This window comes from Aspergillus ruber, assembly GCF_000600275.1.
Source record: "Aspergillus ruber CBS 135680 unplaced genomic scaffold scaffold00006, whole genome shotgun sequence".
In the NCBI taxonomy this organism is placed as follows: domain Eukaryota; kingdom Fungi; phylum Ascomycota; class Eurotiomycetes; order Eurotiales; family Aspergillaceae; genus Aspergillus; species Aspergillus ruber.
The window spans coordinates 465,508-485,402 of record NW_024467302.1 but is presented as its reverse complement, the minus strand read 5'-3'; the positions used below and the strand labels follow the sequence as shown (position 1 = coordinate 485,402).

Genomic DNA, 19,895 nt, shown 5'->3' with positions numbered 1-19,895 from the left:
ATTCATAAACCATATATTCATCACTTCTATCAAGCAAGAAATCATATTTCCTCACTCCTCGATCACAATCCGTCCCTCTAGTCGTGGTGCAATGCCCTGCGTCCACGCAGGACTGTATTCGAATTCACCCTCACCTTGATCCAAAGCATCCAGTCGCGACGAGCGCAATCCCGTCTTCCGCATCCACTTACGCAGCACCTGACGCGCGAGTCGAAGTCGATATTCTTCTTCCGCGGCAGACTGCGCCGGAAGTGTCACGTAGTTGGTTATGGGTTGGGGCGTAGTCAAGATCTCCGGATCATCATCAGAGTCCGAGTCCATGACATCCTCTTCCGCTTCGGCCTCGGCTTCTGCGTCCTCTTCTATCGCAGCGATCTGGGGGAATCGACCATAGTAGTACGCTTTGCTGGTCCGCGACAGACCGGGGCGTTGTGGTTGTGCGGGTACCTTTTCTGAAACAGGTGATGGGCCTGCTGATGGGGGTTTCACCCGGCCGTTGCAGTGGAGTCCTTTGTGAACACCATCCCAGTGCCGAGCCATACTGTTACTCCAACGTTGCCACCGGCCCATGACCCTCAAACTCAGGAAGTATTGTCGGAGAATCGTGCTGAGGAGTACTCCGCTCTCCTCATCGACTACCTCCTCTACCTCACCCCCTTCAGACTGCGTCAATAGCGACGCGAAACCATCCTTGCCACGAGTCATGTACCCTCTCGTCGCTAGAGCATATTTGTGGTCGTAGTCGATGGGTTTGCCGCCAACCTTGGCCCAGGTGATACGCGACCCAGGTGGCGCAGATGGCTTAAACCCGAAAGCAATATTGGATACCTGAGTGAAGCGGCCTTCCATAGCAGGAAGTTGACTGACACCATTCTCCAGTGCTTCGAAGAGCGCATCGCCTTTGACACGCACTAAGACTACAGGATCCTCAAATGGAAAGCAGTTTAGGATGTCCTTCAATCGTATGACTCCGGGTGGGTAAACCTGATCCCCGCGCATAGTACCTCCGGCCATCATTGCACAGTCAGCAGCGTAGTAGTGACGCATCAAGTCACAAACAAAATTGCCCAAGTTGGATTCCCTTTGCCGAACCGTAGAGAACCGAGCATCTAGCGGACGAACTGTGAAGCCGATCGGTTTTTCCAGTTTCGCTTTGAGGCTCGAGGTCAAACGCGCCACCAGGTTCACCGTAGCGGGATCCTCCGGGATTGCTCGAATCATATCACGTCGATCAATGCTAAAGTCCCATCCAGAGCCATCCGGTTTCCGCCATGCTTCGATGTAGCTCAACTGCTTGAAGTCTGTTCCGGATCGGAGAACGTGGGTTCCGTTGATAATCGAGTGGGCGTAAAAGTGGTCGTGGCCTCCCAAGATGATATCCACGGTTCCCGGCGGGAGGTTGTTAGCCAGTTTGTTGTCATTTGGTTCTCGTTGATGTGTGACCGCCACGATCAGATCAGCGCCTTGTTCGCGGAGACGGGGAGCAAGTTCGAGAGCAGTTTTGGTGGCAGATTTGTAGATGAGGTCAGGCGGGAGGGCGTTGATTGTTTCAAGCCTACAAGTGTCAGCTTCTGCATCCAGACAGCGCCACGAAGACTTACCATTCTCTCTCACCCAGTCCAAGCACACCAACCTTGAGCCCATTGGACGCAGTCAACATCACCGTTTGCTCACAATTGGCGATGGGCACACCCTCGCCCAACGCTGGGTCGAGGACATTCGCCAGCAGCCAGGGAAACTTCCCTTGACTGCGCAGATGTCGGAATTGGGCGACACCAAAGTCAAGATCATGGTTCTATACCTCATCGTGGGACAATTGTCAGATCCTGGTCAACATCATACGACAACAAATTCCCTTGACGGAGTACATACACCCATACATGCCACATCTGTCCCTGCCTTGTTTAGAAAAGGTACCATGTGCCTGCCCTTTGTGACGGTACTCTCGAGACTCGGATTGAAGGCATCGCCGGAGAAGAAGGTGAGGAGCTCAGGTTGATCGGTGAAGCGGGGGTGGGAACGGTAGTAGTTGACGACGGATTGGAAGCGAGGGACACCACCGACTGGCTCTGCGGACCCAGGTCTAGAGAAGTTAGCATATGCCACCATTCAGATAGGTAGAAAGAGTGTACTCGACATGGTAGACATCGTTGTAATGGAGAAGACGCAGATCCGGACACTTTGTCCGCTGGGACGAATGGGTGACGGACAAGCCACCAGTCTCGAGGACGGACATCTGCAGGTTGGGTAAAGAAAGAGGGAAGCCAAAAAAAAGCTTTAAAGAGAGAATATAAGAGAAGTCCAGCAAGTGAGAGAGTGCGAGGGCGTGAGGGTGTGTGTGTGATTGTGGAAGAGAGCGAGGAAGAACAAGGTGCCCGATGAGGAAATCCGGGGAACCCAGTTGCGCCTTAGGTATCAGTGCCGCCAGCCAATCACAGGTGGAAGATTAGGTCTGTATAAAAAGTACGCTACGATAGCTGAAGAAAACCAAATTTTACAAGGATTCCAAAAGTGTATAGCGAGTTGAATGAGTTGAAATCGTGCTCAATATCAGCAAAGCACGCTGTGACCGGGAGTGGTGGCCCTCAATTCCTAACGCCTTGAAATGCATCCAATAAGCAGCAAAACAGTTTGAGGTATCCTAAAATCGCATCAAAATAAAGCAAAAAGAACCGCTGATTCGTCACGTCGAGTTGCATTGCAACATCTGCATTATCTATGCCAAGCATCTCTGTCATACCCTCCGTTCGGTCACCGTCCAGCGCCGTTTGACATCGGTCCGATCGGTTTTTAACGGAGCGCTACCCCAGAGGCCGCGTTGGGACAAAGTGCGTTGGGGGACTTGATCATTCCCCCAACTCGTCGATGCTTCTTCGGGCCTGTGCTTGACGCTTCTTTCCCTATCCGCAGATGGATTAGACACTATCGGATTACCAAAATTAGGCACAATGTCATCGGTAGAATCATCACTGCTGGTCGAATTTGACCCCCATAGGCCCGATGCGCCGCGTGGGGCGGTTGATGGCCGTCCGTTCGTCAACGGCTGTGAGTTGAGACCCGGCGTCGATGGTCCGATAATGAACTGCCCCTGCGATAGGGACGACCGGGACGTCGCCCGATGACGGTAAGAAGGCACCGACGGAGAAGACAAAGTGACTGGTGACGACAAGGTCGACGAGCCACCCCGCGTTGTGTGCTTTGCTGGAGGACGGAGGTGATCAACCGATGCGGCTAATTTCAGGTCATATGCCAGGAGGCGGGATGGGTCGCTCGCGGACCGGTAACGGGGCTTCACACCCGGTGTGTCCTCAGAAGCGTCCTCGCGTACTGCCATGGTGAGAGATGCCGTGTTGAAATCCAGCAACACGGGCTCACCGGTCAAAGCCCCAACCATCGCGTTGCAGCCAGCGCCATGCGTGATCAGAACCAATACAGTTTCCACTGCATCGTCGCTGTCATCCTCGTTCTTGCCGTTGTCTTTCTCGTAGCCGTCCAGCGGTTGTTGAGGATTCAACTGTGCATTGTCATTTTCTTGATACCACTCGACCATGTTCTCCAAGCCGTTACGAAAGCGCGCGTGCATGGCACTCCATTCCTCGCCATAATTACCGCCATCACCCCAGCTTTGCGGCGTGCGCATGCTATCCCACTGATAGTCCACGTTGGCGCAGGCATTCCGGGCGTGCGTAACATATCCGGCGGGGATGGGATCCGAGGGAGCGATGGCATAACTTGGGGTGGGCGGCACATAGCTTCCGGCGCTGTCATCGGGGATGGAGGAGAGGTTGGTATTAATCCTGCTGAGCAGACCCTTGGGGCGGATACTGTGGGCAGAGTTCAGCGCATCACAGCTACCAGCCCGAGATCTCTGACCTCTGGCAATGGCGTTGGTCGGCGGAGGCCCTGCTTCCCGGATAGGGGATGTAGGTGTGGAGGTGCTGCCCCAGCCCCCAGGAAAGTAGCCGGTCGGTTGTTTGTTGGTGATATCCGCTTGGGGCACCGTATTGACGCTCCGTCGCAACAGTTCTGCTTTGGCGGCTCCGATGAGACGTTCGGAACTAGGAGGCGGCGTGATGTCTTCAAAATAGTCGGGAGACAGCCACTCGCCAAGAAAGGCATCGACACGAAGGAGGGAGCGATGGACATCCGGGGTTGCATCAGCATTTCCATCCCGGCCGGTCGATGCACCTACAGGGTCGGATTTTGGGGATGGATGATACTGGCTGATGCCAGAGCTAACGGCGATCGCGGTCTGCAGACATCGCAGGTACGGTGAAGTATGGATAATGACTCTGCGCTTCCGTCTGGATGGAGACTGTGGCTGAGGAGACGATCGGGCGCTGCTGTCCGGGGAGACATTTGCGGAACTGCTATGGGACCGGGGCGAGCCAGTGGTGGTGATCAAAGGAGAATCATCCTGGGATGTGAGCAGATCTATGATACGAGCCCCGAGGGCTCGAGACTGCATCCAGCCACCGTAGGAAAGGGGAGGGTCGTAGGGAGTCGGGGAGGTGAGATGCCAGTTTTTGTCGGCGGCATCGAGGCGCGCGCCGTGTCTAGGGATCTCAAGTCAGCCAGAGTCGTCATGTCTTCGAACACAATACTACATACCTGGCGATTATGATGGTAGCCGGAGGGTTCCCCATGACTTTGAGAACAAAAACAAAACAAGAGCAGATGAAAGAAAGAAGATGAGGAGAAGATCGGACTGTGAGGGGAAGCTCTTAGCCGGCGGGGTTTTTGGCGATGGCTATTATTGAGCACATGATTTCAATCAGGAGACACAAACAGAGGCTCAGGCAGAAGAGAGTGATACTGCATCCTCGGCTGGGTTCTCCTGGTCTTGTCCTGTTTGGGGCGGATTTGAAGCTATTCAGAGCTTTTTTCGTTTCTCTTGCTGCTTTTTTTCACCGGCGCATGTGATTGCTGAGTCAGTGTATGCCTGAAGCGCCAGGCACGAGGCAAACAACCACAAACAATCGTCTTCATTTCTACGGAGTACTCTGTCGAGTAACCTTGTTTGATTGAATGAGGCCCAATTTTCCACTCGAATGCCTGTAGTACTCCGGAGTATTCTTTGGTGATAAGCTTAATCTCCACATCGGGTACTCGGTACTCCAGATCTCGTCATACCGGTCAGTAAATCCGCATATCCGCTCTGTATAGCATAGCTAACGACGATTTCCAGGTGAATTAAGCCTGTGTCTGGTTCTTCCGGAGTGACTTCTATCAAAATAAGCTATTGTTCGTTGTTGATAACAAGCTCACCCCGATTCCGACGGATCTGTCTCATCCGACGGACCATCCTGAATAATATCACAACCAGTGGCAACCGCAAAGCTGTTATATATTGGCTATAGATCCATCATTATGGCTCAATCATCGTTTTTAGCCTCAATGCTTTACCTTTCAGTCAATCATGACCGAGTCACGAGATTGTCAGAGTCAACACGATGACCCCGAAGCCCTCACCCGCCAAAAGTCCTCGCAATCCTCCATTACTCCTCCGAAAACACTCTGGAAGGAAATTATTTTCGTGGTCGTCGTGTCCATGGCCCAATTTATGACCCAGGTTGGTCTTTGTATGTCAATTGCCCCTATATACCGCATCGCACACAGCTTCAATACCTCCAACTTGGGGGAGCTTAGCTGGTTCGCAGCTGCATACAGCTTGACTGTGGGCACTTTCATTCTCGTTGCAGGTCGATTTGGAGATGTCTATGGACACAAGCTCATGTTTATCATCGGCTTTTCCTGGTTCGGGCTATGGTCGCTCCTGGCTGGGTTCAGTGTTTGGTCCGGTCAAGTCTTTTTCGACTGCTGCCGGGCCTTTCAGGGCATTGGTCCAGCCATACTTCTGCCCAATGCCCTGGCCATCCTGGGTCGAGCATATCCTCCTGGTCTACGAAAGGGGATGGTTTTTTGCTTTTTCGGGGCAACCGCACCAAACGGGTTCATTCTTGGGGGTGTCTTTTCCTCTCTGCTCGCCCAGAAAGTCTGGTGGCCCTGGGCATATTGGATCATGGCTATTGTTTGCTTCCTCATAGCCTTCCTGGGCATCATTGTAATTCCGCAAGAGCCACGACGCAAGTTCACCGATGACCTGTCACCCTGGATCCGACTAGACCTCTTAGGCGCGGCTACCGGCATCTCAGCCTTAGTGCTGATCAACTTTGCATGGAACCAGGCTGCCCTCGTCGGCTGGCCAATGCCCTATACCTATATCTTACTCATAGTCGGTTTCGTCTTGCTTGCTTTCTTCGGACTCGTCGAATGCACCGCGAAATGTCCGCTCCTTCCCCGATCCATCTTCACAGGTGACCTAGCCTGGGTATTAGGCTGCATCGCCGCAGGCTGGTCCAGTTTCGGGATCATAATCTACTACTTCTTTCAATTTATGGAAGTTATCAAGGGCGATAATCCCCTGCTCGCCACGACAAAGTGGGTTGCCGCAGGGCCGTCCGGCGCCATCGCAGCCCTGGTCACTGCCTTCCTCCTTGGTCGTACCCCTCCAAGCGTCATCATGTTTTGCGCCATGCTCGCTTTTACAGCAGGCTTGACTATATTCGCCACGCTCCCGGTCCATCAGACCTTCTGGGCACAGGCTTTTGTCACGTCACTAATCACTTGCTGGGGGATGTAAGTTTATACATATTTCTTTTTTTTTTTTTTTTGCTTTCTAATTGATGACATGCTAACAGACCAGGGACATGTCTTTCCCGTCCGGAACACTTATTCTCAGTAACGCCATGCCTCGCGAGCATCAAGGTCTGGCCGGTTCGCTTGTCAGCACCACGGTCAACTACTCTATTTCACTTGGATTGGGATTTGCCGGAACCGTCGAGTCCAATATTAATGATGGTGGTCGCGATGTACTTCGAGGATTCCGTGGCGCTTTATATATTGGGATTGGTCTGGCAGGATTGGGCGTGGTTGTGTCTATTTGCTTTATGTTTGTGTCCTGGCGGCGATACCGGAAGGGATCTGGTCGTTCGTAAACTTCGGGTTTAAATAGAAATCCGTGTTTAGTAAAATATGTACATATATAATATCCTAAATGGTACTCAGTATCTGCTATCAACATGTTCAATCATTTCGCCTCTCCCCATCCACCACCTCCAGCCGACATAACCACCAACCGATCATGCGTCTGGACAGGCACCGTGTTCTTCCCTCCAATATTCACCTGTCGCTCTTCGCCCGTTTCCTTATCCCTTGTTACCCACAAATTCAACCCAGCCTGTGCATCTTCACCCCCTTCCAATCCATACGGGCGATATACCCGTCGTTCAGACAAGATCGAGACCTGCATCGGTGCCAGGAATTCAATCTCCCGGACCACACCGTCACCACCGGGATGCGCGCCTTTACCACCCGAGCCAGATCGGAGCGTAAATTGCCGGAGCAGCGTGGGATAGCGCTTCTCGAGAATCTCGGGGTCTGTAATCCGTGTGTTGGTCATGTGCACATGCACACCCGACTCACCGTCCCAGGTTGGTCCAGCACCGCTACCACCCGCAATTGTCTCGTAGTATCCGAAACCGGGGATCTCTTTGCCCGTGTTTGGATCAATCCGCTTGTTGGTACCGAAGGTCAGGTTGTTGCAGCATCCCTGGGACGCGGCACAGGCACGGAATGCCTTGAGGACCACATCTGTGATACGCTGCGAAGTCACCACATTTCCTCCAACGACAGCGGCTGCCTTCGTTGGTGAGAGGATACTGGGCGATGGTACGTGGATGTCAATAGGCGTCAGGCATCCTTGGTTCAGAGGGACGTCGGCGTTAATCAAGCAACGCAGACAGTAGATGATTGCGGAGTGGGTGATAGCAATCGGTGCATTCCAGCCTCCGTACACTTCTGGGCCGGTACCAGTGAAGTCAAACACGGCAGATCCGTCATCTCCATTAATAGTAACCTTCAGACGGATAGGAGTTCCATCATCCATGTAGTCCACTGCTTCTAATGGTTCTCCATCGAATTTCTCATGTAGGCCCTTGAGGAGATTCCGAACGGCGGTTTCAGCAGTAGCCTGAATGGCATACATGTACTTCTGCACCGTCTCCACGCCGTACTCAGTGAACAGACTCTGGATCAGAGAGATACCACGGGTATTCGCCGCAATCTGAGCCTTCAGGTCAGAAATGTTGTCACTGAGACATCGCGCTCCGGAGCATCCTTCGTACTGCGCTGGCTTGCGCACTAGGAGTTCTACCATGCGGTCTTCGTCAAACACGCCGTTGCTGACGACCTTATCACCTTCGATGGCTGCTCCTTCTTGCCAGAGTTCAGTGGACTTGGGTGGCATCGAACCGGGGAGAATACCGCCTATATCTGCGTGGTGACCACGGGAGGCCACGTAGAACATGATCTCGCTGCCTCCGGGTCGGTCAAAAACCGGCGTAATAACCTACATACGTTAACTGCTGGTCAATTGAGAAAGAGAGGAGAGGAGTCGACTTACGGTGATATCAGGTAAGTGAGTACCGCCACTGCTTGGGTGATTGGCAACCAATACATCGCCATCCTTCAAGTTACCCAGCCACTTCTGGTGCTGAAAGCGAACGGCGAATTGCATAGATCCCAGATGCACAGGAACGTGAGGCGCGTTCGCCACGAGGCCACCATCTGGCGAGAACAACGCGCAAGAGAAATCAAGTCGTTCCTTGATGTTGGTCGACACGGAAGTCTTCTGTAACGTACGACCCATCTGTTCAGCAATGGACATGAATCGGTGTCCAAAGATACTGAGACGGATGGGGTCAATCTGGGAGGTCAGACTGCCGGCATCCACAGAGCCCTTGTCGGTCTCTTTCAGGTCAATGACAATGCACGTCTCGAGGATATTGGCGACAGCACTGGGTACCACAACGATCGTTTGAGTTTTGTCGATGATAACCGCAGGGCCGTGCACACGTGCGTTCTTGTCGAGTTTGTCGAGGAGGTAGACAGGAGTGTCGATTCGGCCGTGGCCGTCAAAGTAGGCCTTGGCGGTGTTGTCCGGTGCGCCAGTCACATCCTGGATACTAGCTTCTCTCAGCTGCACCAGCGGGCTCTTCTCTGTTCGGACTTTGGAAGCAGCGGTTGTCCGTACACGAATGTCGTCAACAAGCACAGGACGCTCCGAGTTGAAGTTGAATTCGCGACGATGACGAATGCGAAATTGCTCCAGGAAGTCTACAGATTCGTCTTCGGGCTTCAGAATCATCAGACTGGTATCCGAACCTTCGTATCGCATGTTGAGGTACAACTCGTGTCGGACCTGATCCTCCGCGAAGCCCTGGGTCTTCATGTCTTCGGTAGCTGCCTTGGAGATGTCTTTGAACTGTTTTTGCAAGCTGGATTTTGACGAGAGGTAGTCCGTAGAAACTGGCTCCTGCGACTCCTTGACCACCTCGGCCAGCGCAAGACCGTACGCGGACAAGACTGACGAATATTTGTGAATAATGATGCGAGAAATACCTAGAGATGTAGCAACGGTACATGCATGCTGACCACCAGCACCTCCGAAACAAGCCAAATGATGCGATGTCGTCTCGAATCCGCGAGCTTGTGTGAGGTTGCGGATCGGTCGAGCCATCGATTCGTCGGCCACCTCCAAGAACCCTTGCGCCACCTCCTCCGGGCTATACTCGGGCATGCCTTTCTCTCGTCGTTCGGTGTTGATCTTCTGTGTCAATTCGTTGAACAGCTTAGCTGTTACATCGGTGTCGAGCGGCTGGTCTTCACTGGGTCCGAAAATGTGGGGGAAATATTCTGGCAACAGTCGGCCAAGGAAGAGGTTGGCATCGGTCACGGTCAACGGGCCTCCTTTGCGATAGCATGCTGGACCAGGGTGAGCACTGGCAGACTCGGGGCCGACATAGAACAGGCCGTTGCGCCATGTCAGAATCGAACCACCACCGGCAGCGACTGTGTTGATGTCCAGCTGGGGCGATTGAATGAGGACTCCGGCGACCTTAGAGCCAAATACGTGCTCAAGGTTACCGTCAAATCTCGACACGTCAGTGGATGTCCCTCCCATATCAAATCCAATGACTGGGGTTTTCTCTGTCCGGTCGTAGCTGGTAGCAGCAAATCCAACGACACCGGCAGCCGGTCCTGACAAGATAGCCTTGAGGCCACTAAATCTGCGGAAGTCAACCAGTCCACCGTCAGACTGCATGAACTCGAATCTGCATTGTTGCTGATTCTCCAAGCCGCCTTCGAAACTGGACGAGATGGAATCAATGTAGGTTTTGATCACGGGTGTAAGGTATGCATCGGCGGCGGCAGACATGCCTCGAGGGACAACCTTGATCATGGGCTGCAGCTTGGAGGACAAGGTGACGGAGAAGCCCATGCTCTCTGCCAACTCTCCTATCCGGCGCTCGTGTTCGGGGTATGCAAACGAATGGACCAAAGCCACGGAAAGGGACTGGTATCCCTCGTTCTTCAACCGCCCAAGTTCCCTTTTGACCTGATCGATATCCAACTCCTGCACCACGCGGAACTTGTCCCCCGTGACACCCTGGACGACTCGGGCATCCGTGAAGCAGTCCTTATCAGCAGATGGGTGGCAGGGGACCACACGCTCGTTGACCTCGATCACGCCCTCGGGAAGCACACCCGGTCTGGTAACAGTCAAATCGAAGATATTCGGACGCGATTGATCACCGATCTTCAGCAGATCCCGGAAGCCCTTGGTGGTGAAGAGCACGGAGCGGGCTCCTTTGCGTTCGAGAAGGGCATTTGTCGCAACAGTCGTTCCCATGCGCAGACAACCGATGTTATCTAGCTCCAATGGCTGACCACGGGGATGAGTTCTGCCGGTTACCAATTCAAGAATCTGACGAACACCTTCCGTCGGGGCATCCTGATAGTGCCCTGGGTCGACGGAGAGCAGCTTCAAGATAATGTCCGGACGACCAGGGACAATTGCGTGGACGTCGGTGAAGGTACCACCGCGATCGATAGAGATGGTAATTTTCCCGGGTTCTGCCATGGTTGTTCTATCTATGGGGAAAACTGGGGAAGAGAGGAAAAAGAGAAGAGAAATAAGACGAGGGGCGCCGAGTTAATATAGGTACGTCACATCTGGGAAGGAAACAATAACCCCGGAAGAACCTCCTGATAACCCCAACTCCGACACAGCCAGGGGAGTCATTCCGATACGCCTTTTGGGCTCCAGCGTCCCGAAATTGCCGGCAATCAGACCCTCTCGTCGTGCTTTCTCGTCTTTCCTCGCAATCACTCTTCCCCTCGTTGCTTACCTACCGGGCCGATGGTCGGCAGCATCGGGCCGACGATAAGATAACGATAGAGGGCTAGAGATAAGGAAACCGTTGTGCCTTGCTCCTTGGCTCATAGTAGAATTCGACTGTTACGGACTACGGAGTACAAGCGAAGAGAGGTAAGAGTCGTTGACTCATTACTGCTAAGGGAGTCTAGGTCTTGTATTCTACTACTCTGTACAACGATATAATAATATGGAGTTTCGGTTTGTTGGTGATGTTCAATTGGATCACCCAGGCAGCGATATATGTAGTTTGTTGTATGCACTATGTACTAAATTGTGACTACCGTCGCAAAGTATTCTCAATCCAATCTGTGTCCATATCAATGTCGATTTGCCCAAGGACTCCATCCCATAACCCCGGGTCGTCGTTGATATCGAAATTGAACGAGATATCATAGATAGACGGTAGGTCCTGCTCTAGGGGCCATTCCATCGGCGTAACAATCGAAGTTTCCTCGATGGGGGCGACAGGGGGACTCTGCGGCTGGGAGCTGCTGGGTGTAGCAGGAGCGCCGGTGGCTGGCTCCCCTCGCTTGGATGCCTTGGGTCCTATGGCGAATTGAAGTTCCAGGAGTAAGGAATGCCGGGACCGGAGATAGGTGTTCCCACGGTCAGCCATGCCGCGCAGAAGATCCAATGCCATTTCCATTGTTCGAGAATTGGTTTCGTTGTGTGGGAAAGCTGCGTTGACCATAACTAGCAAAAGGGCAGCGGAAAACGCGTACTCGCCATCCAAATAGCCATACGTCGCTAACAGAGTCAGTCAAAATCACTTGGAAATACGCCTCGGAGCGACATACCGATCAAATTCTGCTTTGCAGCAGCATCCATGATTAGGGCAGTAGCGCGAGCGGCTCTTATGCAGCTATCGATTACTGCTGCTGCATTTTGAGACAGTCCGTCTTTCCAATCTTCCGTCGCATATTCTCGGGCCTCTGCATCCAGTCGACGCTGTATGACATAGAACACTAGCGGCCTTGCAGTCATATTGACACATGAATAGAAATGCAAGCTGATCGACACGCACTCGCGACTGATAGGGGCGTCGAGATTGGAAAAGTCAATGCGAAGCTGATCTGGAACGTGTCGCAGCCAGTCGGATAGAGAATTGGTAATGCTCTGTACAGACGCCAATAAATTCGATCCGGAGCGAGGTTTTTTGCGGTAGATCTCTGTTCCACCTTAGTACGTGTCAGGTTCCTAAGTCCGTGCATCCTTACCCTCTCCAATTCTGCCTAAGATCCTTGACAGGTTAATATAATGCATAAGCACGACTGACGGCCACGGAACATTTACAGACGTTTCCTGTTCGATGTCAGCAACGGGATCTTGCGGTGTCCCCAGGAAGGCGTACTAGAGGTGGCCATGCAGTCCCAATATCTTCGTCTTGGATTGTAATTGGATTTCCCGACTTAACAGAGAGTATTCTATCCGAGTCAGTTGGCATCACACATTTTCGAGGTTTCACTGTGAGCATACCGATCCAAGCTGTAGACTGACCACCATGCTCGTCGACGGCGGTCTCGTTCAATCGGACTTATAGCTTGATCAGAAACTTCCTGGTGAAGGCCCAATGAGATAGCCATTCGTAAGGCAAGACCAATCTGATTGTCGTCAGTTTTCATTTATTTTAGCCACAGTCGGTCACCTACATAGAGAAACGCAGCATCGCGGCGATTGAGGTTCTGCATATAATAGGCAACATAACACAGAACGTCCACGAAGAAAATCGAGCCTTCCTCGTGGATATCCGGTAAAAAGCGAAGGGCGTACTTGAAATACTTGAAGCCCGGAGGACCGTCATCACCAGACCACTGGTTCACAGAGTACATGAGCCCGAATGCAATGACCAGCAGGACCTGGCAGTACATCAAGCAAGAATCTCGATTCGAAAAGTCTGCAGGCTGGTTGTAGACAATATCCAATCTCTCTTCAAAGTCCTGCGGGTGAATCAATGAAAAAATGGCCCCGATGAACTTATACTGAACCCAGAAAAGGCGCTTAGCAAATTCGTATGGTGGCAATTGAGGCAGCACCCGAGACACAGAGCGACGCAGAGACGAAGGATCATCGTATAGTGGGCGCACGTCCCAGGTGAGGTCGGTCGACGATGGATTCAAACGTTTGGCCAGGTGGGTGGCCGAGGATGCTCCCACGAAATCTGCTGCGCATCAGCTCTGCCACGGGGGCAATTAGGGTGGAATTTCACATACGGTGCTCTCCAGATCGATTAAGAAATAGATTATCTGTTCCATCATACCACCAATCATCTCGTTCGACGTTACTGCTGTTAGTGATGGGTGTGGGCTGCGTTGAACCCGGGAGAGACGACGATGGTAGAATATTGGTAGTGAGATTGTCATCTATATAGATTTGATTAGCATGCAATTCCTGACTAATTGGACAGGCTCATACTTTGCCGTGGCGTATGTGCTTGAGATTGGAGTTGTCGCAAATAGCTGCTACAGTCAGCCCCTTTATCTGGAATTTCCCTTTCGGGTCACGCCGTGACTTCAACCTCACCTCTCCGGAACAGACACTCTCTTCTCAGCATCAGAATACACACACACATGGCCTGCTTCTTCGCATGCTGGACAGGGCAGGGGAGGAGTTCCAGCACAGCGTGTCTTGCGGTTACGGCATCGATTGCATCTATTTCTCGTCAATTTTCCGACCTCATTTTGCAGCTCGAGCAAGAACATACGCTACCATCGATCGTCGCGCTCCTGGTCGAGCCTGCGAGCGTCGATGTAATAATGGATTCCGAGGCCTGCTTTGCGTCATTTTGAGAAGACAAGAGAGTCTACCGTCAAGAAGGCATTTTGCAGGTTGTGACGGAGGCAAGGTAAGCAACAACTGAACAAATTGAACCACTGAGGACTTCCAGAAGATACAAAATGAAACAAAACTGATATGGATCGAGAATTTCAGATCTTGATAATATTCTCCTGTCGGTATTTGCGAGATAAGCGGCTTTCTACCGGCTTCGTCGAACAGCAGCACCACCAATTCGACCACTGTTGGTACGGAGCATTACCCCACAAACTCCGAGCCTCCCAGAATCGCCATTCGATCCAGAAATCGCTGTGTCCTCGAAGATCTCGGGTTATTTGAGCTTCACGTCCATAATGACTGTCCGGGTCACTGGAAGGCGGTCGCACCAATCAGTGTGCCTCTTATCAGTGCGGGAATCGGAGCGTTTCCGGTCCCCATTTCTGTTATGTACTCGATTGCGGACGCCCGGCGTTGATTATTTTTGGTTCTCTTTCCCTAATAAATATGCTTTGGCCTGCCGTTCTCCGCGGTTGTGTCAAGGGAAACAGCTCACGTTCGCAATTACTGTATCCGCATGTCATGCGGAGGTGGGGTTGGCAGCAGTCGCGGGCCAATTCATGTTGCTAGATGGGGAAAACACAAGCAATGACTAGGATCTTAATGGCATTGGCCAGTCGCGAAAGGACATTGGACCGGGACCGGACCGCATTTTACTACTACTACTATGAACTCGTTTCTGTCGCGGAATCATAGAAGACTGGGATTGCTTCCCCCGGGTCCCTCCGGTTTCTGTCGGGATATCGCGGTTGGCAGAAAAGGGGCCTGTCAGGAAGCGAACATGCGAGCTTTTGACGCATACAGCTTACGGGACTACCCGCAAGGCCGGCTGTTGCGAATGGAATAAAGTGATGGCCAGCTCCATGTCTATCTCACATATCTTTTAATCTTCATCATGCTTGTGTATGCGATAGTTGTGGTCCTGGTCTTGTCTATTCGCATTCTCTACAACTACACCCGCTTATGGCAGATCCCAGGTCCAGTTTATGCTTGTATTTCGGACCTCTGGCGAGAGTATTCTCGAAAATCGCCCAATTATAGCCGTCGTCTGCTTAAATTGCATCAGAGGCACGGCCAGGTGGTTCGCACAGGGCCGAATGTGGTCAGTATCTCTGAGCCCGAGGCCATTGCGCGGATTTATGGTAGCAGAGACCAAGGGAAGGTATTTAAAATTAAAACCAAAACTAGGAGCATGGACTGACGAGTAGCCTACATAGTCTATTTGTGATGATTTTCTGATCATGGAACGAGAACAAACCGTATCCTGCATTTGTATATCGAATGAATTGCGGCGTGGCTCTATAAGTGACCTTCTTTGTCGAAATATGAACTTTTTGCATCATGAGGGCATTATCGATCAATCTGCGAGTGGCCTAATCTCAGCTTTACAGAGATATCGAATTCTCGAGGTAGCAGGGCCTCTTCGAGTCTTCGCGTCGGAATTTGTGCACATGGTATTGGCGAAGACGACTTGGAGGAGTGAGAAAGGCGTTGCTGAAACAGGACCTCAGCCATCGACGGTAGAATATCTGACGCTCTGGAGTCCTATAATGAGGTTAAAACGAGAACGCCAGGAGCTCTTATGTGTGTCCACTCAGAAGTATTCCTGGACACCCCCCAGCACTGATATTGAAGGACGGAATCAAGAAGTGTACGAGATATCCAAGGACTACTTATCGGTTGTGATGGCTGGGATAAATGCGATTTCAACAGCATTTGTTTCGACCTTCTCCTTGCTGTTGCGACACCCGGAGACCATGACTCGATTGAGTGAAGAGATAGACGCGGCCTTATATAATGAGCGCCTATCACATATTCCTCAGTGGGAAGAAGTGAGCAGACTACGCTACCTGGATGCCGTTTTCAAAGAGTCGATACGCTGCCAGGCTACGACATCTAGCATTGAAGTCTCAGTGCCTGGAAGCGGAAGAACCATTGCTGGAAATTATCTTCCAACTGGAACAGTGATCGAATGGCAGCCTGACTATTTCAAGATTGATCAAGACGTTTACGGGGAGGGTGTGGAAGAATTTCGACCGAAACGCTGGCTCGTTGCAGATCAACAGAAACGAAAGCGCATGGAGCAAGGTCTCCTGGCATTTTATACCAGCAGACGAACTTGCGCAGCAGCCCAAGTGGCATTCCTTGAATTGAAAAAGGTCATTGTTATGATTCTTCTACAATTTAACGTGAGTCATGATGTCCAGTTACCAGCCTCAGGGGACTAATGTGGAAACAGATGCAGCTCCTTGTGTCAGATGGACATTCTTCGGAGGAACTGAGTCAAGACGCTGGATTTCTACCTCGTTTGGTAGTTAGTCTCGCGCAAAGAGTGCATTAAGTCGGCGGAACCAGCAGTGGTCCATGTGAAAACGCCACACGCAACAGCCACTCGAAAAAGCCAAAACCTCGGGGCTGTCTGTGAAAACCATTACCACGAAGCATACTGAAGTATACTTTGAACGATCGTTTTAAGCGTCGCAACTACTGGTTCAGATTAGCATTCGCTGCTACCGCTACTAGCTACTGTGCTGAACTGATCTGTTGCAGTTATGATGAATTCATATTTACAAGTCTAACACATTAATTATGTGCAAATTATGTACAACTGCATATCGTGGTATCTCTATTCAATGTTTCGCTGCAATGCTTTCTACGCACTCTTCTCAAACTCGAGGAAAGCACGCGCAGAGTCAACAACGGTCTGTTCGAGGTCATGGTACTTGAGACCCAGAACCTTCTGGGACTTGGAGTTGTCGACGCCGTACAGCTCAACGCCACCAAAACCCGAACCGGGCTTTCCAACAGGCACGCGGTCCTGGATCTCAGGGATCTTCTCCCGCAGGATGTCAACGAACTGCTGGTAGCTGAAGTTGCCTCCCGTGACGAAGAAACGCTGACCACCAGCCTCGGACAGCTGGTAGGCCTTCAAGTGAGCCTGAGCGACATCGCGCACATCCACCCACGACCAGAAAGCGTTGGATGGAACGGGGTCAGTGGGCTTGGAGTTGGGCGACATCAACCGGTAAATATCGGCGGAGGAAGTGTTGAGCTTGGTGAGGTTGGTGGTGGCGTTGATGTTAGGGCCGTACACCATGGGAGGGCAGATGGTGGCCACATCGAACGAGGGCTTCTCCCGCTCGACAAAGTCCCAGGCCGCACGCTCTGCCAGGGTCTTGGCGGCAGTGTACGCAGCAGCACCAGGGGTTTCCTTCTTAGCAGCCACTTCATAGGTCAGAGGGTTCCAGTCGGCCTCGGAATACACGTGGCCCGGGCGGTTACCCTTGCCCAAGTCGATGATGGAGGCAAACGAGGAAGTGATAACGATGCGTTGCACCTCGGGGGCGTTCTTCTTCACGGCGTCGAGGAGGTTGTTGGTACCCTCAATAGCGGGAATGAGCAAATCGCGCTCGTTGTCCTCAACTTCAATCTGGAAGGGAGTGGCCGTGTGGATGACACCGCGCACGCCCTTGGCAGCCTCGTCAAAGGCATGGGGAGCACCAATGTCCGGGACAATAGCGAAGCTGAGCTTATCCGCATACTGAGGGAATGTGCGACGGACCTTCTCGGCGGTGTCCTGAGAGCGGACGGTTCCCCGGACGGCATAGCCAGCCTTGAGGAAGGCATCGACAACGTGCGTGGCGACGAAACCGGAGGCACCGGAGATGAGGACAGTTTCGGTAGACATTATGGCAGGTCTGTTATGTTGATATGACAAAGGCAATCAGAAGTCGATGATAAAGGGCAATTGCTTTATCCCTCGTGCCGGCAACCTCTCTATTTAACACCAGCAACCATGGAGTTAACCGGTCATAAGCTTGTCAGCGAAAAGACGGTAACTATGGTATCATGGAATCACGGCATTAGCGAGTCAGGTGCTTTGATTGAGTTGACTTGATAATTCGGGAAACCGGCATCCCGGCGTAAATCAATGAGATCATTCTCCACTACTAAGGGGGTCCTCGGATAGATTATGGTACAGATGTGTGGGACTGGGCGTAAGCCGATTGCAATAGAGCCTATCGCATTGATTAGGAAGCTTCTATAGATGACGACCATAGTCTACGGAGTACGAAGAGTTTTGCAGGTCCAGTACAGAATCGACAATAACCAAAACTAATGTATTGAATTGGGAGAGTTTCTGGATAGCAGCCCTGCTGGAGAATGAAGCAGGGAAACTCTTGTGCACTTCAGCAGCTCTCCTGACAAAGAACTGAAGTTGTTACTATACGCTCCGTGCTCAAGTCTTGCTCGGTGATGTGATCGAAGGGTCCCGTACATAATAACCTCGTTAGCTCCGACCAAGTGTCATCGCAGCCCACGGCGACAATAACATTTGAAATCAACGTTGCAGCAGTGATCCACGTACCCCACACAGAGAATATCGCCATTGCTTCCCTGTACAGAGTACTGTGTATAGAAGGAATCCAGTTTGATCGATAGGCGATTTGCGGTCCACGCTACGGGGCCCACATAACCCAAAACGGACTTAGCAACATTGCCAATCGCATAGCGGTTGCTTATTTGCCCGTGTGGGTCACTCTTGGCAGAAACCGTCGAAAGAAGCGGTTGTTCGATGCACTTCGATGCTCTCCGGATTGAGATTGAGTAAGCCATGTGGGCGAGTCTTGGCAGCAAGACATCGCTGTCGCGAGAACGGTATGATCCCAACTAGTCCGGGTCGAATGGGAAACTAGTGGTTCGTACACCGCCGGTCATCATTCGTAACCCCTATAGGCAATCTTCTTCTCCCCACGTTGACGGCGCCAGTAGTTTGTAGACCAAATCAACTCTGGACATCCTTTGATCAACCAGCTCCATTTTCGCAGGAACTGCTCAGTGATTTCCCAATTCCGCGGGTCCCAGGGATCTCCCCAAACGACCAGCATAGAATCCTTCTGTTGCGTGTTCCAGAATCCCATGAGATCCTCACACAATTGGTATTCATCCAGAGCGTCTCCCAATCTGATCATGTTATCCCGCATCCGAGGCAAGGGGAACAGGTCCAGCCACGGGTGGTGTTCGACACTTCGTTGCAGAGCGGTGGGCTGAAGGGAAACCGGTAGCACTGCGAGATCACGGACAAGGTGGGATTCTGAGTCCGAAGCGAGCGGCGAGAGAGCATCCTCGTTCATCCATTCTTTCGATAACCCCAATACGGAGAGATTGTGGAAGAGAGCGCGAAAAATGTTTCCCCTCACCAAAGTCAAGAGGTGATCCGCCTGAGGCGACCCGAGGATATAACTTGTATAGGCGGCAGATTCAAACCTCTTAAGCAAAGTCTCGGTCTCGGAACTGATCAAGAAACATTCCGGTCTCGAGCAGGATGATCCATCGTGCGTATGGTTCGGTGGCACAAAGGGGAGCAAAGCGGACTCGTTGGCCGAGGGGGACGATGACGGCAGTCTATCATGTAACGGGTTTTGCTTATGCCTGAGTCCTGCACAGAGACACGCATGATTCAGCATCTGCGTTGAACCACAATCAGGGCTGTACTTACGCCATGCGCGCTGATTCACTCGGTTCTGTCGCCTTCGTCGTTCAATTTTGTCAACGATTCCATGCCAGTCATCGTCGGTGGGAGATGTCACGTCGGAGGAGCTAGAGTCTGGTGGCATTGACCGGATTCAATTGCAGGAACAGAAGATAACATTTACTAGGCCGGCAGTACAGAGTACAGGGGAAAGTGTGCAGATCAAAGTGGCGCGCATACAGAGTACCCTTGGCCTTGTCCTTCCCGTGTTTGTTCTGTTTGCACAGTGACACGTGAGCTTCATCGGCTCTA

At 51.9% G+C, this 19,895-nt stretch overlaps 7 protein-coding genes across 7 annotated transcripts; 2 read left to right on the top strand and 5 right to left on the bottom strand.

The window, feature by feature from the left end:
• Positions 1-51: 51 nt before the first annotated feature.
• Positions 52-5,102, bottom strand: EURHEDRAFT_513804 (putative 5'-nucleotidase; the record flags this gene model as incomplete). Its single annotated transcript, XM_040786206.1, has 7 exons — positions 52-1,555; positions 1,602-1,795; positions 1,873-2,083; positions 2,133-2,236; positions 2,473-2,477; positions 3,058-4,564; positions 5,016-5,102. The coding sequence occupies 7 exons, from the start codon at positions 5,100-5,102 to the stop codon at positions 52-54; spliced, it is 3,612 nt and encodes a 1,203-aa protein (XP_040640914.1).
• A 216-nt stretch (positions 5,103-5,318) lies between these two features.
• Positions 5,319-6,998, top strand: EURHEDRAFT_529420 (MFS transporter; the record flags this gene model as incomplete). The annotated part of the gene is made up of 2 exons (XM_040787110.1): positions 5,319-6,639; positions 6,707-6,998. The coding sequence occupies exons 1-2, from the start codon at positions 5,420-5,422 to the stop codon at positions 6,996-6,998; spliced, it is 1,512 nt and encodes a 503-aa protein (XP_040640913.1). The 5' UTR covers positions 5,319-5,419.
• Positions 6,999-7,090: 92 nt separating this feature from the next.
• EURHEDRAFT_451345 (5-oxoprolinase) lies at positions 7,091-10,984 on the bottom strand (the record flags this gene model as incomplete). The annotated part of the gene is made up of 2 exons (XM_040783943.1): positions 7,091-8,410; positions 8,465-10,984. 2 exons carry the CDS (start codon positions 10,982-10,984, stop codon positions 7,091-7,093), a joined length of 3,840 nt encoding a protein of 1,279 aa, XP_040640912.1.
• A 574-nt stretch (positions 10,985-11,558) lies between these two features.
• Positions 11,559-14,062, bottom strand: EURHEDRAFT_451410 (transcription factor domain-containing protein; the record flags this gene model as incomplete). The annotated part of the gene is made up of 10 exons (XM_040783948.1): positions 11,559-12,028; positions 12,079-12,450; positions 12,499-12,583; positions 12,633-12,705; positions 12,758-12,882; positions 12,931-13,439; positions 13,492-13,641; positions 13,694-13,737; positions 13,802-13,930; positions 13,983-14,062. 10 exons carry the CDS (start codon positions 14,060-14,062, stop codon positions 11,559-11,561), a joined length of 2,037 nt encoding a protein of 678 aa, XP_040640911.1.
• Positions 14,063-14,699: 637 nt separating this feature from the next.
• Positions 14,700-16,607, top strand: EURHEDRAFT_324261 (putative cytochrome P450 monooxygenase). The gene is made up of 3 exons (XM_040778343.1): positions 14,700-15,272; positions 15,328-16,299; positions 16,350-16,607. The coding sequence occupies exons 1-3, from the start codon at positions 15,006-15,008 to the stop codon at positions 16,449-16,451; spliced, it is 1,341 nt and encodes a 446-aa protein (XP_040640910.1). The 5' UTR covers positions 14,700-15,005; the 3' UTR covers positions 16,452-16,607.
• EURHEDRAFT_324245 (SDR family oxidoreductase) lies at positions 16,608-18,108 on the bottom strand. Its single transcript, XM_040778342.1, has one exon. It carries the CDS (start codon positions 17,796-17,798, stop codon positions 16,764-16,766), a length of 1,035 nt encoding a protein of 344 aa, XP_040640909.1. The 5' UTR covers positions 17,799-18,108; the 3' UTR covers positions 16,608-16,763.
• Positions 18,109-18,828: 720 nt separating this feature from the next.
• Positions 18,829-19,728, bottom strand: EURHEDRAFT_375809 (DUF3425 domain-containing protein; the record flags this gene model as incomplete). Its single annotated transcript, XM_040778782.1, has 2 exons — positions 18,829-19,550; positions 19,611-19,728. 2 exons carry the CDS (start codon positions 19,726-19,728, stop codon positions 18,829-18,831), a joined length of 840 nt encoding a protein of 279 aa, XP_040640908.1.
• Between the last annotated feature and the right edge of the window lie 167 nt (positions 19,729-19,895).